The sequence below is a fragment of the Lepisosteus platostomus genome, chromosome 1 (assembly GCF_059453375.1).
Source record: "Lepisosteus platostomus isolate fLepPlt1 chromosome 1, fLepPlt1.hap1, whole genome shotgun sequence".
Taxonomy (NCBI): Eukaryota; Metazoa; Chordata; class Actinopteri; order Semionotiformes; family Lepisosteidae; genus Lepisosteus; species Lepisosteus platostomus.
This window is the reverse complement of record NC_142611.1, coordinates 69,155,915-69,170,983: the sequence shown is the minus strand read 5'-3', so window position 1 is coordinate 69,170,983 and position 15,069 is coordinate 69,155,915. Positions and strand designations below refer to the sequence as shown.

General features: G+C 54.0%; 1 protein-coding gene and 1 pseudogene across 7 annotated transcripts in view; one reads left to right on the top strand and one right to left on the bottom strand.

Annotated features, from left to right (window-relative positions):
• The window catches only part of fmnl3 (formin-like 3), a 54,210-nt gene extending 43,222 nt beyond the window's left edge, over positions 1-10,988 (top strand). For 2 of the 6 annotated variants that reach the window (XM_088635347.1, XM_088635385.1), the window contains 7 exons: positions 633-762; positions 1,290-1,450; positions 1,673-1,774; positions 2,874-2,966; positions 3,463-3,589; positions 5,064-5,171; positions 8,049-10,988. In XM_088635347.1, coding sequence (XP_088491473.1) covers positions 633-762; positions 1,290-1,450; positions 1,673-1,774; positions 2,874-2,966; positions 3,463-3,589; positions 5,064-5,155 — 705 coding nt within the window. In that variant the 3' untranslated portion in view covers positions 5,156-5,171; positions 8,049-10,988. Of the gene's footprint in view, positions 1-632; positions 763-1,289; positions 1,451-1,672; positions 1,775-2,873; positions 2,967-3,462; positions 3,590-5,063; positions 5,188-5,709; positions 5,751-8,048 lie in introns of all 6 variants that reach the window. The other 4 variants (XR_015939552.1, XM_088635368.1, XM_088635360.1 and 1 more) reach the window with 4 other exon arrangements.
• Positions 10,989-12,572: 1,584 nt separating this feature from the next.
• LOC148678628 (uncharacterized) lies at positions 12,573-14,698 on the bottom strand (annotated as a pseudogene). Its single transcript, XR_015939546.1, has 2 exons — positions 14,583-14,698; positions 12,573-13,250 (listed from the first exon to the last, which is right to left on the bottom strand). The product of XR_015939546.1 is annotated as an uncharacterized LOC148678628 (transcript).
• Positions 14,699-15,069: the final 371 nt, after the last annotated feature.

Below are 15,069 nucleotides of genomic sequence, written 5' to 3'. Positions count from 1 at the left end.
GACTCCTACAAACAGCAACCAGAGGCAGAACACTCCGCTTCTCTCACTGTGTGCAGCCACAGAAATGTACATGAAAACATACGATAGGTTACAAATTCTGTAACCTATATCGGGGCCATATGTCAGTGTGCCACATGGGGGCACCCACTGTGTTAATCCTCTGATAACTAGTCTTCAGTTGGCTCTCTTTCTTGATCCAGCAGTTAATTGCTTATCTGTGGGACAGCAGGCTTTGCGCCACGTACACAGCCCACCTCCTGGAGGTCTGGTTGCTGGTGTCGTGATGATCTGTGAATTGCACTGGAGGATCCCAGAGATCCTGGCTAGGCAGCGTGGTGCTGTGTTCAGTACCCCCACTGTCTGTGTAAAGATGCGTCTCCCATTTCTCTTCAAGAGGCTCCCAAACGTAAGGCCTCCCCTGTTTTTCTGGAAGATGATCAGTACCTTTCAGGATTGTTTCAGGAACCTTTTTTTTTATTATTTGAACACAAATCTAATCCAGGGCCACATACACTGCTCCCCTCCCCACTGCAGCAAACGGACACTGAATTTCTGTGCGTGTCTCGGGCTCAGCCTGAAGGGCGCAGCGTTTCTTCACAGGCCGTGTCCTCTCTCTCTCTCTCTCTGCGCAGCTCTTGGACACTAAATCCACCGACCGGAAGATGACCCTGCTGCACTACATCGCCCTGATTGTGAAGGAGAAGTACCCCGAGCTGTCCACCTTCGGGAGCGAGCTGCACTTCATCGACAAGGCTGCCGCAGGTCAGGCCGCAGTCAAGGGGGTGACCGCATGAGGGGTTTCAGCAGAGAATCTCGCCCGCGGGAGGGGGGCTCTGCATGGGGACGAGTCATCGGGGGCGGGGGGAGTCTCACTGTAAGAATCAGGAGCTCAGTAGGCTCTCCTTCTTCCAGAATGAATTGCAATGGGGCAGAATTAATTGCAATCCATGGGCCAGCAGGGTTTATTCCACAGCATTCTGCCCACGGTGGCATTCCTGAGGTCCGGGATTGTGTGAGGGTTCCCTCGGCACACCTTGCTCTTTAGCAGTCTGGGAGGTGTGGCTTCAGCAGCCCTTCCGGAGGGAGACTGCAGCCAGGGGGTCCCGAGTGGCGTCGGAAGCCTTGGGGGGGGGGGTGCAGGCGCTCTGCAGGCAGGCGGCGACAGGGCCCGTTCCCAGCGAGCTCTTCGGCAGCGCTGCAGGCCGCCCCGCAGGGTGGTGAATACTGGGCTGGGGGCCGCGGGGCCGCGGGGCCGCTGTGTGTGTCTGACGCCGCCGGCGGTCTTGCAGTGTCCCTGGAGAACGTGCTGCTGGACGTGCGGGAGCAGGGCCGCGGGATGGACCTGGTGCGCCGGGAGTGCAGCCTGCACGACCACGCGGTGCTCAAGGCCTTCGTCAGCAGCAGCGAGGCCCAGCTGGAAAAGCTGCAGAGAGACGCCAAGACCGCGGAGGTACCAAGCCGCTGCGCAGCCCTTACAGCGTCCCCTTTCGGGGCTGCCCCTGCAAAATTGAAGGGAAGGGTTATACTTCAAAGAGCCCGAGTATCACTTCTCAACCCTGTTCTCTCCTCTCACCCCCCTTCCTCCTCTCCCGCCTCGTCCTTTCCTAATCCTCCCCCTCTCTGCCCCTCCTCCTCCTCCCCCCCTCCCTGGCCTTGCTCTTGTCCCTCGCAGGAGGCCTTTAACATCGTGGTGCAGTATTTCGGGGAGAACGCCAAGACCACCCCTCCGTCGGCCTTCTTCCCCGTGTTCGTGCGCTTCGTCAGGGCCTACAAGGTAAGGTCAGAGGCCCGCCGGTCATCATCGTGAGCCCATGACCGCCTGACCGCAGCCTGAGAGACCCGCTCGGGTCCGCAGGCCTGGAACCCCCAGGAGCGGAGGGACTTCTCTTCGCTGTCTGCGAACTCCATCGCGCTCGGTTTCGGGACGTCCGCTTTGCCTCTGTGCCCTGGGGGTGTCTTTCAGGCTGCCGGACAGCACACTGGAGTGTAGCCACTCACAGGAGGTCACGGAAGGTTAAGTAAATATCCCTTCGTGGAGAGGGCGTCCCGTGGCAGGGTGGCCAGCAGTGGGAGTCGAGATGAGTGTGACCACCTGTTCCAGACCCCAGTTTTCGGGTTTTCGGTGGGGTTGGGCAGCTGGCCGGCTCACTCCTCCATCTGACTCTGCTAAACTGTTTTGCCTTCCTCGCGCACTGTTGGATCATTAGCTCTGGGAAGCCCCGAGGCCTCCTCGTTGCCGTCCCGAGAGATGAGTAGCCCAGGAAGTGGGAACTGAAGCCAAAGCCTCGCGCACAGTCGCTCGCAGGGCCAGAGGTTAACGACAGGAAGGAGCCGCCGGGCCCCACCGCTCCAGCCCCGGACGCCCTGCTTCCTGAGATTGTTCTCCATGGATTTATTACCCCGAGTGCAGCCGGCACGCAGAGGCTCTGCCAAGGGCTGTGCGTGCTGTACGGCCGGCGGTATTCACTGCTTCCCGGTTTGTTTAAGTAGGGGGTTCGGTCCGTACACATGGGGCCACAGCGGGCGCGTTCCTGTGGACAGCAGCGGGCATCGGGGAGCAGCGGGATGCTCGCAGCGAGCCGACGTGCTGGAGAGCGAACCGTAAGGGGGGGCGGTCCCCTGTGTGTGTTACCCCCAGCACCTCAGCCGTCAAAGCCACAGCAGAGGGGCCTGCTCCTGTCTTCCAGCGCCTTCGGAGTAACGCGGGCACAGACCGTTCCACCTTTCGCCCTTGCAATGTACAAAGCACAGTCCTCAGGCGAAACCGGGCCCCGCTGTTTGGCCGATGAGGGCCTGATGCGCCCTGCCTCGCTCCTCTTGGGGTGCGTGTGGGCAGGCCTCACAGACGTCCCTGTGTCTGTCTCTGTGCGCAGGAGGCGGAGCAGGACAACGAGCTGAGGAAGAAGCAGGAGGCGGCCATGCGGGAGAAGCTCCTGGCCCAGGAAGCCAAACAGCAGGACCAGAAGGTAGGAGCGGGCCTGGGGTGGGCCTGACACGGGTCCGAGGTGGCTACAGTTTTTGGAGGGCCATCATCTCTCCTCTAAAGGTGGCAGAAGCAGCAGTTCACAAGGGAACAGGACAGGATTGCAGCCACTGCCGCTGTTTCTAATGTTCAGGGTGCTCTTACAGTTTATTAGCCTATTCAAACCACTACTGTGAACACGGAGCTCCGTGGCGCAGTGGTATTGTGTTCCTGTCTAAATGGGAACACTGGGGAGCATGTTGCCATGACTGGTGACAGACAGTAGAGGGTGCTATGTTGCCTCTTAATGGTTGCATGTGCCTCCTGGGGGGCACCAGTGAATTTTGCTTCCTCTGGTGTGTATTTCACAAAACTGTCTGAAGTTGAATAAGATTGATACTCTTGCACCACATACACTGGGAACCAACGATAAACTGACCATCGGCAAAAAATGTAATGCAAATGCAAAGCACCGATAACTGTGGCTGAACTGCACGCAGACACAGGCGCAGAAGACCAAGCGCCAGCAGCAACAGGACCTGATCGCGGAGCTGAGGCGACGGCAGGCCAAGGACCACCGGCCCGTGTACGAGGGCAAAGATGGCACTCTGGAGGACATCATTACAGGTATGGTGCAGGCGTCTCCCTCAGTCTGTAGGACACCAGCCCAGGTAGGGCGTAGGCGTCTCCCTTGGTCTATAGGACACCAGCTCAGGGCACAGGCGTCTCCCTTACTCTGTAAGATGCTGGCCCAGGTAGGGCGCAGGCATCTCCCTCACTCTGTGGGACACCAGCTCAGGTAGGGCAGAGGGATCTCTGTCACTCTGTAGGACACCAGCCCAGGGATGGTGCAAGCGTCTCCCTCAGTCTATAGGACACCAGCTCAGGGCACAGGCGTCTTTCTTACTCTGTAAGATGCCAGCCAAGACAGGGCCAGGCGTCTCCCTCACTCTGTGGGACACCAGCTCGGGTAGGGCAGAGGTGTCTCTCACTCTGTAGGACACCAGCCCAGGGATGGCGCAAGCGTCTCCCTCAGTCTATAGGACACCAGCTCAGGGCACAGGCGTCTCCCTTACTCTGTAAGATGCCAGCCAAGACAGGGCCAGACGTCTCCCTCACTCTGTGGGACACCAGCTCAGGTAGGGCAGAGGTGTCTCTCACTCTGTAGGACAACAGCCCAGGTAGGGCAGAGGCGTCTCCCTCATTCTGTGGGACACCAGCTCAGGTAGGGCGCAGGCGTCTCCCTCACTCTTTGGAACACCAGCCCAGGTAGGGCGCAGGCGTCTCCCTCACTCTTTGGAACACCAGCCCAGGTAGGGCGCAGGCGTCTTCCTCACTCTGTAGGACACCAGCCCAGGTAGGCCGCAGGTGTCTCCCTCACTCTGTAGGACACCAGCCCAGGTAGGGCGCAGGCGTCTCCCTCACTCTGTAGGACACCAGCCCAGGTAGGGCGCAGGCATCTCCATCTACAGCATCTTTAAAACCACGGGCGTTTATCATTACCAGCATAGCCTTACCTGATGGAAGACAGGTGATCCCATGTCTACATGTGTCCCCCTGTACCCCTGCCTAGCACCCTGCTCCTGTACTAGACTTCTTCCCAGCCTTCCTTCCTGAAACGCCCCCGTCACTGCAGCTCACACACAGCCCATAGTGCCACCCTCTTCCCTTTTAGGCAGAGGGATTAAAACTCCCAAGAAGGGGACTTTGCCTTCTACGTGTGATAGAAAAGGCTCCCTCGTCCTCACCATTAGGAGCTCCCCTTCAAAACCACAGGCTAACATCACAGCTTCCTCGCCTGCTGTGATCTAAATAAGAACATGAAATGTTGCTGCTTCCTGAAGGTCCTGTATTGTTAGAAATAAAAACAGGACTTTGAAGATAAAAGCAAGGGTGAACCGTTTTAAACAGAACTGCCTGGAAGTGGCTCTCTGCGTTCTGCCGGAGGGCAGGAATTCATACCTGAGGTGGTCGGCTGTGCTTAATTGCCTTTACAATCATTCCCTTTCCTGTAACTTGCTGACTTCGACAGGGAAGGGATTTTGTACCAGCGCCCAGTCTGCCGGGCGATGGGTGTGACATCTTCTCTCTCTGCCCGCAGTGCTCAAGAGCGTTCCCTTCACCGCCCGAACGGCCAAGCGAGGCTCGCGCTTCTTCTGCGACGCCAACCTCTACGACGAGTCCAACTGTTAGCCCCCCCTACCCCAAGGTCACCCCCTGCCCCGGTGACTCTGCATGCCGTTAGTTAGAGCTCTGCATGGCCCCTGCCGGTCCCCGGACTCGAGTCCTCCTTACTAACCCAGCCGTCCGGTAGCGGTGCGGCGTGCGTCCATGAGCGCCCTCCACAGGTGAAGTCAAGCCTCTTTACAGAAGCTGTGTGCACACGGCCTCCCCCCCCCCCCGTTGACATCGTGACCTCTTGACCTTGCGACCTACCCGGAAAGTCCTCTTCTGAGGAAGACGGGCAGACTGCCTGGGAAGCTGCTGCAGCTCATCTCCAGCCCCGTGTTCCTGGATGGGCCCACACAGCCTGCCCAGGAATAAAAGCAGCAGCAGGTCAAGCAACAGGTCGGATCTGATGCCTAGCGGGTCGAGGCCGGTGGAAGGCGGTCCTTCCCAGTGTGCGCAACTTTTCCCTAAAGAGGCTTGGCTTTCACGGTTCAGTCCTATTAACTGTGGCTCGTTCTGTCAACCTCCACCTTGTTAACCTCCTTCTCTCCCCCTGCTCCTTGTGCCTCTCCATCTAGAAGGAAGAGCGATCTCTAAGTGTAGTCCTTCCACACAGCGGGTAAGACTGGCAGCGTATCTCGGCATCGCAAAGCTTGCCGCCTACCTGCTACAGCGAGCCTCCCAAACTGAATGACAGGCCAGCTCAGCACAGCTGACTTATTTTTTTCCCTGCTGCCCCATGGGAAATGGGAAATGTAAATAGTTACATTTCGGAGTTAATAAGACAAGAAAAACAAAGACCCTAACAGAAGCATAAGGCTTTGGCAGGTTTGCCCTGTGTTGTCAGAGCTGCTGTGATGCTTTCGACGAGCGTCGTTGTGATCTGTGCACATGCTTCACCTGGACGTGGTCAGGAGATGAAAGGCTTCGGGCTGCTTTGCGTAAACAGCCAGATGTTGTGTTTGGAGGTTTTTGGCAGCTGTACAATACCAATAGGTGGCGCTGTCTGCGGCCTGAAATCCTGATAGTGATCTGCAGGAAGCCCTGAGGAAGGAGGTTGGCTTCCTCCTCCAGCACATCCTTAACCGTCTGCATGGGAGTGTCTGCCTGCTTGTGCTCTGCATTCAACTAACCCCTAACTTGGTTTTGCATTAATGACGCTTACCAGCCTTGATGTGCGCCCTTCTTATGAAAGCAAATATACTGGGCAAAAATATCCAGGTAAATCTTGGCCAGTAGCATCCCTTATCAATATCTCATTTGATTGCAAAAAAACGCGCAAGCCAGCGATTTCTGAAACATTTGCACTGCCTTCCCACTGACAGTGCATTGACTTCACGTGTCTGCTGGTATGTTGACAAACTGTGTGTCCACTTCGTCTGTGCTCTCCTCAGACAATGTGTCTCCAACAAAGCACAGGAGGCGTCTTAGTGTGGCTGCAGCCTTCAGCAGAAAATTGGCAAGCATAGGAAATCCTTTTCAGCACCGGGGAGACACACAGCGAGAGAGATCTTGTTCCATTGCCTTGGCTGGAGATGAGGTTCTACTTTTTGCAACCTGGTCAGCATTGCTGATGTACAGCTAAGAGAAGAGTGATAGCATAAACCACCTGGATTTGACACCCTTCTTTAAAACCGATTGTGACAGAAGACACGTTACTGCAGCCTTTATTAAGGTGTTTCCTCCTGTGGGCAATCAGAGTTGCACATATCTTAGGCAGCCTGTCACATGGCTTTGGCAGAGGCAGTTCTCTCTGTTCAGGTCATATCCCAGGCTTTGAAATGGAAGCACTGTTCTCTCCTGTCCTCTGACCTGATCCCTGCTGAAACGGTACGGGATAAACATTTTCCCACATGTCTAGAGCTGGATGGGCAGAGATAGTCTGTGATGCCAAAGCTGTGTGGCGGAACGCCTGCAGGATGTGTAAGCCAGACCAGGGGGGAGATTTCTGATAAGTTGCAATGTAACGTATCCTGTTCTGTTGAATACTGAAGCTAATGTAGTTCAAGCAGGAAGCTGTGTCAGTGTGCGTAGGCTGCAAAGGAACAAGTAAAGGTTTATTCCCTGCTGAAAAGAGAAGAAAGGAAACACAACGTTTTGTCTGTGGAGTCTTCTTCGGGTGAGAGGAAGACCTCATACTCACACCCGAAGAAGGCTCAGAAGCCCAGAGACGGTTTCCTTTCTTCTCTTTTCAGCAGGGAATAAACCTTAACTTGTTCCTACTGAAGCTAATGCTTCCTTTCTTGTTCCAGTAAGAGCAGGAACAGTACTTTCTTAATTCTGAGGACCAGTCTGTGCACACAGTGCTTTGGAAATTAGTTACCCTGTTCAAAGACCTCCACTGTGGATACTGCATGGTGGTCAAGGTGTGTGGTACCTGGGTCCACTTCCTTTGGCTCTGAGCATCTTCTCACAGCTGTTGAGTATGTCCACTGAGATTCTGGACACAAACTGCAGTCACCCTCAGCCAACGTTGGCTCCCTTCAGTGTGTGCTTCCATCATGAAGGGGCTTGACCACGTTACCCCTGGGGCCGTTGGCGTGAGTGTAAAATGTCACCGCTTGACGGCGTGCAGTTTTCACAGGCCAGCTTTCTAAACTCCCTGCGTGCATGAAGAGGCCAGGCTGCAATGGAACAGGATCGTCCCTGTGCCCGCGGTGAGACTGCTGGCACGAAGTCTGTTTGGGCAGAACAGTGGAGGTGTTTGAAGAAGCGTGACCCCTGACCTCTGACCTCTGTCTTTCTTGGAGAGAGGTGTCTCTGTCCCTCCTGCTTGGCGAGGCCGAGGGAGGGGCACGTCCTTCACCACCTACACCGTCGTGCCCCGTCAGCCTGCAGGTGCCAGTCTCTCTTGCCAGCTGCCATCCGTGGCGTGTGCCGAAGCCATAACCTTGCCCTTCTGCCCTCTCGCCCTCAGACCTCCGAAATCAGCCCTTCCTGCGTGCCGACGCGGTGATCCGCAACGGCTGGAGAAGACTGTGAGACCCGCCGCCATCGGATCCGGAAGCGGGTCCTCTGTGCAAACCGCCCACTCCGCCCCACCCCTCCCTCCCCACCCAAAAACAATCAGAGCCTGCGTTCAGGCATTGCACACTTCCTCCAGTCACAGGCCCGCGTCTGCAAGGAGAGGAGCACACGTTTTAATTTATTCTTTTTTCGAGACTTTTGAAGTTGAGTGGCGGTGGCCGAAGGCTGGGGTGTTCGCCCGCGCCAGAGGCGCTGTGTCCGGCAGGAAGCCGCGATGCGCGGCCCCTCAGACCTGCCCCGCACTGCAGGGGGCGCTCTGAAAGACAGCAGCAGTTCGGCCTCCTCTATGCCCCCAGCTGGTCCTCGGCCGTCTCCACGGAGACCAGAGGGCTGCCCAGTTTGTGTGCTGGACTGGCCCTGTGCTGTGGACCTGCTTTGGCCTTCGTTGCCAGAACCGCCGACGGTTCCCTCTTTTCCAGCTCCGGGTGGGAATGCCCGCCAGGTGCCTGGAGCGCGATGAGAAAACAGACAAGCTAGCAGAACCAAACTGCTGGACTTCTCTTTTTTTTAAAGAAGTGCCTCAATGTTATGACAGTATTATTTTCAAAAGCATCTTGTTCTTATGTTTTTTTAATGTTTTATAAGCCTTTATGTTAGGTTTTATACATTCCTGTTGTATTGTCCTGTATGTCTTAAATATCAATACTGTACAGAAACTATGCAATGTCTTAATCTGACTTCCAGCTTTAAATAAGGCCTTTATTGTGTGCAACATGACTTTCTGGATTCTGGAGGACTAGAGGAAACTTGGACATCTTTATACTGTACTGGCTAATTCAGCCTGTTACTTCTGCATTTGTTTTTACAGTGGCACTCCTAAGTGCTTTCCACACATTCTCACTGGTCATGGTGTGTTGTACAGCTGCTGTGCTTTTACTCTTCTCAATCCCAGCCCGAGTAACAGTCTTGCTGGAAAACTCTGTCCCACTATCCAGGCAGACACGAGGCAAGCTGAGGGCAGTGCAGGTAAAGACCACATCAGTTATATTCCTCTCCCCCTCGTCCGCTGTTGTGAGCTGTCAGGCGTGATATCGCTGCCACAGTCTGGCGTGTCGGAGGGATCCGTTCCCCGAGCGAGGTCTGGTGTCCTTAATATCCAAGACTGGGTCTGCTGTTTTGTGCAGCGCCCATCTTGTCAGACAACAAGCCCACGGCAGCTGTCTGCCCGAGTGCATGCTGGGATTAAACGAGCCCTTGCTCAGGCGAGATCATGCCCCGCGTGTGACAAGAGACACGAGGATCCTACGGCAGCCTCCGTTAAACGGTGGAAGTGCTTGTAAGCTTGCTTCCTAGAAACGTTTACATTTTGAAGAGGGGAAAGGAGCAGGGCAAACGAACGCCCTGCACTAGGCTGATGGAGTCCAGAGTAACTCGACCACGCAGGAGCCTGAGGCGAATAGTACCTGCTCTCCTGATGCTGCTTTTTTTTCTTCAGACAAAATTGACCTGCCTTCACAACAAAATAACCTTTTAAGCGTGAAATTCACTTAAGGGAACTTTTCGTTTCCCACAAATACAAAATGACAACATTTTCACCGATTAACTTGTGGCTCTTATAGCCATATTGCACTCTCGCACCTGCGGCTGTTTAATGCCAGTGCCTTATTCTGTATTGTTTTCTTAAAAAACACAGGCCAAGACTGTCTCTTAAAGCCGAGAATTCCTCTGTGCCTATTGTTGATGGAGGCGATTGTATTTAGCCTGACTAACCCCCTTGGAAGCAACTTCCAGCTGGCAGACCGTAAGGTATCCAGATCCGCAGTAGCTCTCCTCATGACTCCTGCGGGACCCGACAGGCAGCGAGACCAGGGACTCCCAGAGCTGGCAGCCCCCGCTGTCCTCGGCCTCCTGCCGCAAAAGCTATGCAACAGCTCTGACTGTAGCTGGTACTCTTGTTTTAGACAGAGCACCTCTTGACAAAGACGATTCGATGCCAAAGATGAAACGGGACAAAGTGCAGAGTGGATCCAAAGCCATTTTTATTGTCGTGTTCATGAAGTCCTTGAGGCGTGTGCCTTGATTTGAAGATCTGTTCTTTGGCGGGGGAGAGACTGCCGGCCTGCAGGCATTTACTTCAGGTGAGGCCTGACCGCACAGCCCTGCTTGTATTCCCCGTCCGCAGGACTGGTTGGGCGTTACTCCCCTCTGCTCTGGCGTGACTTGCCACCACAGGGGCTGTGCGGGCAGAACCCCCCCCCCTGTCCGTAACCGGCAGTCTCACCTCCCCCTGCCCGGGACACGGGACGCGGTTCTCGCAGACGCCAGCGGATGTCCAGAGCCGCAGCCCGGCCCAGGGACGGTTTACTCACCAGGGGGCCGAGGCCTGGACGCTGGCTGTTGTGGGCTCTTCTGCCTCCGGGGGGCGCTGCTCCAGCGCTGCCCTGTGGACGTTTATCCGGGTTCCTGTTCCGGGCAGCGCCGGGCCAGCGCCTCACCTTGCCGATGCTATTGACTGGGTTTGACCGAATGGTCGCTGGTGAGAAGCTGTTCCACCCGCGAAGCAGAAAAGGAGTGACTGTCGCCGATCTGCTGGCGAGCAGCAGTCCACTGTCCGTCGCTGATGTTTGAGTCAGGGGTGGGCGCTGGCCTCTTCTCGGACCCGCGCTTTCCACAGCTTTCCCAGAATCCCAGTGGACACTACTTCCTTAATATTGTAACATACGTTATCCTTTTTTTTTTACGTGTTGTAAATGTATGAAGGAAAAAAAAGTGTTCTACCAATCCTGTATAACACTACTTGTAAAAAAAATAAGCGAAAGCAAATTTTTGTGCTGCGCCCAATGAAGTTAATAAATCTTCTTAATAAAAGGCTAGCCCGTTCCCCTGGAAACGTGTGCTTTTTCAGTGGTCTGCCATTGCCTCTAACTATGACAGGATTTCCTGTTACCCCAAAAATACCAGGAAACTAGTCCCTCCAAAACCATCGGGGATCCACTGGGGGTTTTATTTTAACATGAATACTTCTCCTTCTACAAACCCCAAGAGAGAAAACTGATGAACACGCACGTGGGCTCCTGCCCAGGGATGAGAGAGCAGCGCACAATGATCAGTGATGGACCCTGCCTCGGACTGTGGCTTTAGTCGTTTACTATGTTGCCTGCTCAGGCGGGGCAGAAACGGTGTTTCCCCGCAGAACAGAACACTTTGTGCAGCTCTTAAAGGGCTTATTAAGCTGTTTTCCATAATGCTATGAAATTGGCTTTCAGAAAGTCTTGGATCAATGAGAACTATCAGCACCTAATGTACGTGAGTAAGAAAGGTCTATGTTCAGTGTTGCACTATGCACAGTTTGTGTTCGTGTGTCCAGAGTGTGTGAGGACATTTACTCTTTGTGCTCAGTGTCGGTATGTGTGTTCAGTGTGTCGTCACCGGCTAAGTGTCCAGTTTTCACTGCAGGAATGTGTCTAGCCCCGATCTTCCCTTCTCCTTCTTCCTGGTGTATATGTGAGACTTGTGCCGCCTTTCTGCCTGCTCGCTCTCTCCCCACACCACTCTCTCTCTCCGGATCCTTGTCTTTCCTTCTCCCTCTCCCATTCCCCCCTGCTCCTGTCCCTCTCGGGCTCCTCTTTGCGCTCCTCTGGCTCAGTCCTGCCACGCTCAGCAGGTGGTCGACCCTTCCACTCGCACGCAGTGGCAGCACAAAACCAGGACAGAAGTGTGAAACAGTGGACAGACCCAGCTGACCATCAGGCCTGACTAACCAGAAGCTGTGCGGGAGGGGTTACACTTTCCTGGCTAAAAGGATAGTTTATCGGTTCATCAATTGTCTGCTAAAGAGTCATCACTGAAGCCAGTGACTTGAATTGATTTTGCTGCACTACACTATGTCTCTCTAGAATCAGGTCTGGAAATTGAGCAGAATACTTGCTTAACCAATTGATAACTTCAAAGTGTTCTTTGTAGGAAGAGGTGATTAAGACTCCAGGACTCAGGCTGCAGGGCCCCCTGTTAAGTCACAAAACCGGTGTGTGGGGTATTCAGACACACGAGTGTGAGGATGTCAAACCCAGTTTGACTGGTGACCTTTGACCCCTGCTGGTTCAACCTATCCCCTGATCTGCGCCTGTGTTTTTTTATCGGTGACGACCTGATTTCTGTGGATGTGCACCGCAGATACTAGAGTCTGTTAGGAATCTGGAATCTGCAGAAAACGAGAAACTGAAGAACATTCACTAAGCTGAGGAGAGACTTCGGAGCCCCAGCCTCGAATCCACTCCATGTGAGCAGAGCAGACGCACACAGGAGGGGTGTTCAGGAGGAAGAGGGGATCCCCATGCGATTGTCGAGACCGGCAAGCTTTTCCCACCCCTGTATGGACAACACATTCATCGAAACAAACTACCCCATATTGTTCCAGTTCGTGGAAAATACACCTTGTGCAGAAACTGAAAACATGCGGAACTCACACAGAACATGCTGCAGAAGTTTTTTTATTGGTTACAGACTTCTAGAAAGAGGTGAAGCAGGACTCATGTAGGCCCGTGCTGTGCATGTACATCTCTGCCCGGGCCCGCGTGCGAGAGCGGGGTTCGTCAGCTCCCCACGTTACTTCTGGCGCCGCAGTAAAGCCTTGAGTCTCGGCAGGTACATGGCAGGTGCCCGGACAACATCCAGGACCCTGATGGCCCTAGGGTCCCAGACGCAGGTCTCCTCCAGCCCCGAGGGGTTTAGGTTGTAGGATTTGGGCGGCACCCAGGCTGCGTCGTACCCGGCCTTGTGCCAGGTCGTCCTCAGGGGGTCGTTCTGCTTGGTGATGGCTTTCACCCAGCCCAGCTTCACGCGCAGCTTGAACAGGACCCTCATGGGAGGGGGCAGGTCCAGGGGGTACCGCTCAGCCTTGCGGTAGTCCCTGCTGACGTAGACGCCCCTTCCCAGCATGCCTGAACTCGACTGCTGGAAGCCGCGTATCAGGATGGACTCGCGGCGTTCGGCCGAGTGCCGTGGTACATGGTGAAGATCTTGAAGCGTCCGCGAGGGGCCTTCTGCACAGAAAGCTGACGGTCCAGCAGGGTTTCGGGGGCTGAGACCAGCAAGGTGTCGTTCTGCAGCCGGGCCGGGTCGGCCAGACCAGTGGATATGAACACGCCCACAACTTCAGGGAAGAATCAGACAAGAGAGTCAGATCCGTCTTTCTGACTGTGGAACTAATCTAGGAATTGCTCATTAAAATTTCATTAGGAATAACAACACCCAAGAATTAAGCGTATTGAAGGTTTTTTGAGTGTTTAAGTCACAGGAAACGTGGATTTACCCACTTAGTTGAGAGCTGACCCCCTGGCCACAGGACTGCAAAGCGAAGAGTGACCATGGGTCAGCTGGAGATGGGGAGGAGGAGGCGGGGAAGGGGGTTACCGTACGTACAGGATTTAGAATGTTGTAGGTGAGGAAATGACATTGGGATTGATTACAAATTACTGACAGCTGAGGCTGTTGTCATTCCTCCTTTCGTTATAAACTCCATTAATGGCCTACATCTTGATTTATAGTCGTATTATAGATTCTGTGGGCCTGTCTTCAGTTTTGAGCTGAAATAATTTCATGTCCATAATGAATCTGCTGTTTGGCTCGGTACTTGCAATGGACACCTGTCTTTAACATTCTTAATTTCTACTGGGCTACAACACTTGAGTTCTCCCAGCTCTTCTGGGTGTGTTCTGTGAATTCTCTATCATAAGGTTAAAGCAATAGGCGGCTTAGCAGCTTTCTGTATTTGCTCTTTTCAAACGTTTCTCCTAAAAGAAAATGAAAGTGAGTTTTGGAAAACAGAAAAAGTATTGCATACAAAAGTGTCCTTGTTCTAAAAATATTGACCACAGTATGCATTATTCTCCACCTGATCTCTCAATATCAGTAACAGCTCAGATTTCTCCACACACACCGTCGGTGTAACGAACAGTTCTTTCCGGACCCTATGCGGACGACACAGTCCGACTGAGAGGGGAAACACTAGGGAAACGTCATGCAGGAAAACGGGGCAGAAGACAGGGGGGCGTGTCCAAGGTGCGCTGGTGCACGGGGGAGGTGTGGCCGAGGCGAACAATCCGAGAGTAGTCCTTAGGGAAAATCCAAAACGCAAGGGTAAGTCCAAAACCAGGAGATCCATCAGAGCAAGAATTAAAAAACCACGAAGGCCGGGTCGGAACCGGCGGACGGGGAACAGGAACGGGACCAGGCGCTTCCTGGTCCCGGACTCGCACGATATGGAAATCAGATGCAGAGCCCGGATGAGCGTCACCGCCTGGCTTTTAAGGTGGGCTGGGAATAGGGAGCAGGTGCATGGAATAAAGTCTTGAGTGATAGGGCTGGAGCACCCTTAAGGAGGGGGAACTAATATCGTGACAGTCGGACTGCAAGTTAACGTTGAAAGTGTAGCCGTTACTTTTTGAGAGTCCTTCTCCTTCTTCAGGAGGAAACAGACACTCACCCAAGACTGCAAACACCATCATGTTTCCGCAGGCCATGGTTAAACACCGAGATGCTATCAAAACGCTCACGTCCACCTGGAAGAGAGAATTTCAGATGCTCTTTCTCCGGAGAAGTTTCTAGAGATGAGGGGCTCACGCTGGGCTCTCGCTTTTACATCTGCTGCCCAGGCCGGTGGGAAAACAGGTCCCCTCTCTCTCCGGGGCTCCCTTGACTCAGAACTGGACCCACAGAGTGAACTGGGAACCCCTTTACCCGTCCTGCTAACACCAAGTGGTCAGCTCTCAAAACCCCCTCTTTTTACACCCTAAAAAAGACAAACTGAGGAGAACGTCTGCTTCACAGTGCAGAAAGAGACAAACCAGCTACAAAGAAGAGAAAAGCAGAGACCAGTGAAGGAATTTACCGTTTCCAATGTTGCTCAATCGGCAGACAGATGACACGTCTTTCATTTGAAGCAATTATTCCCCGTTTCAACAATTAATTGT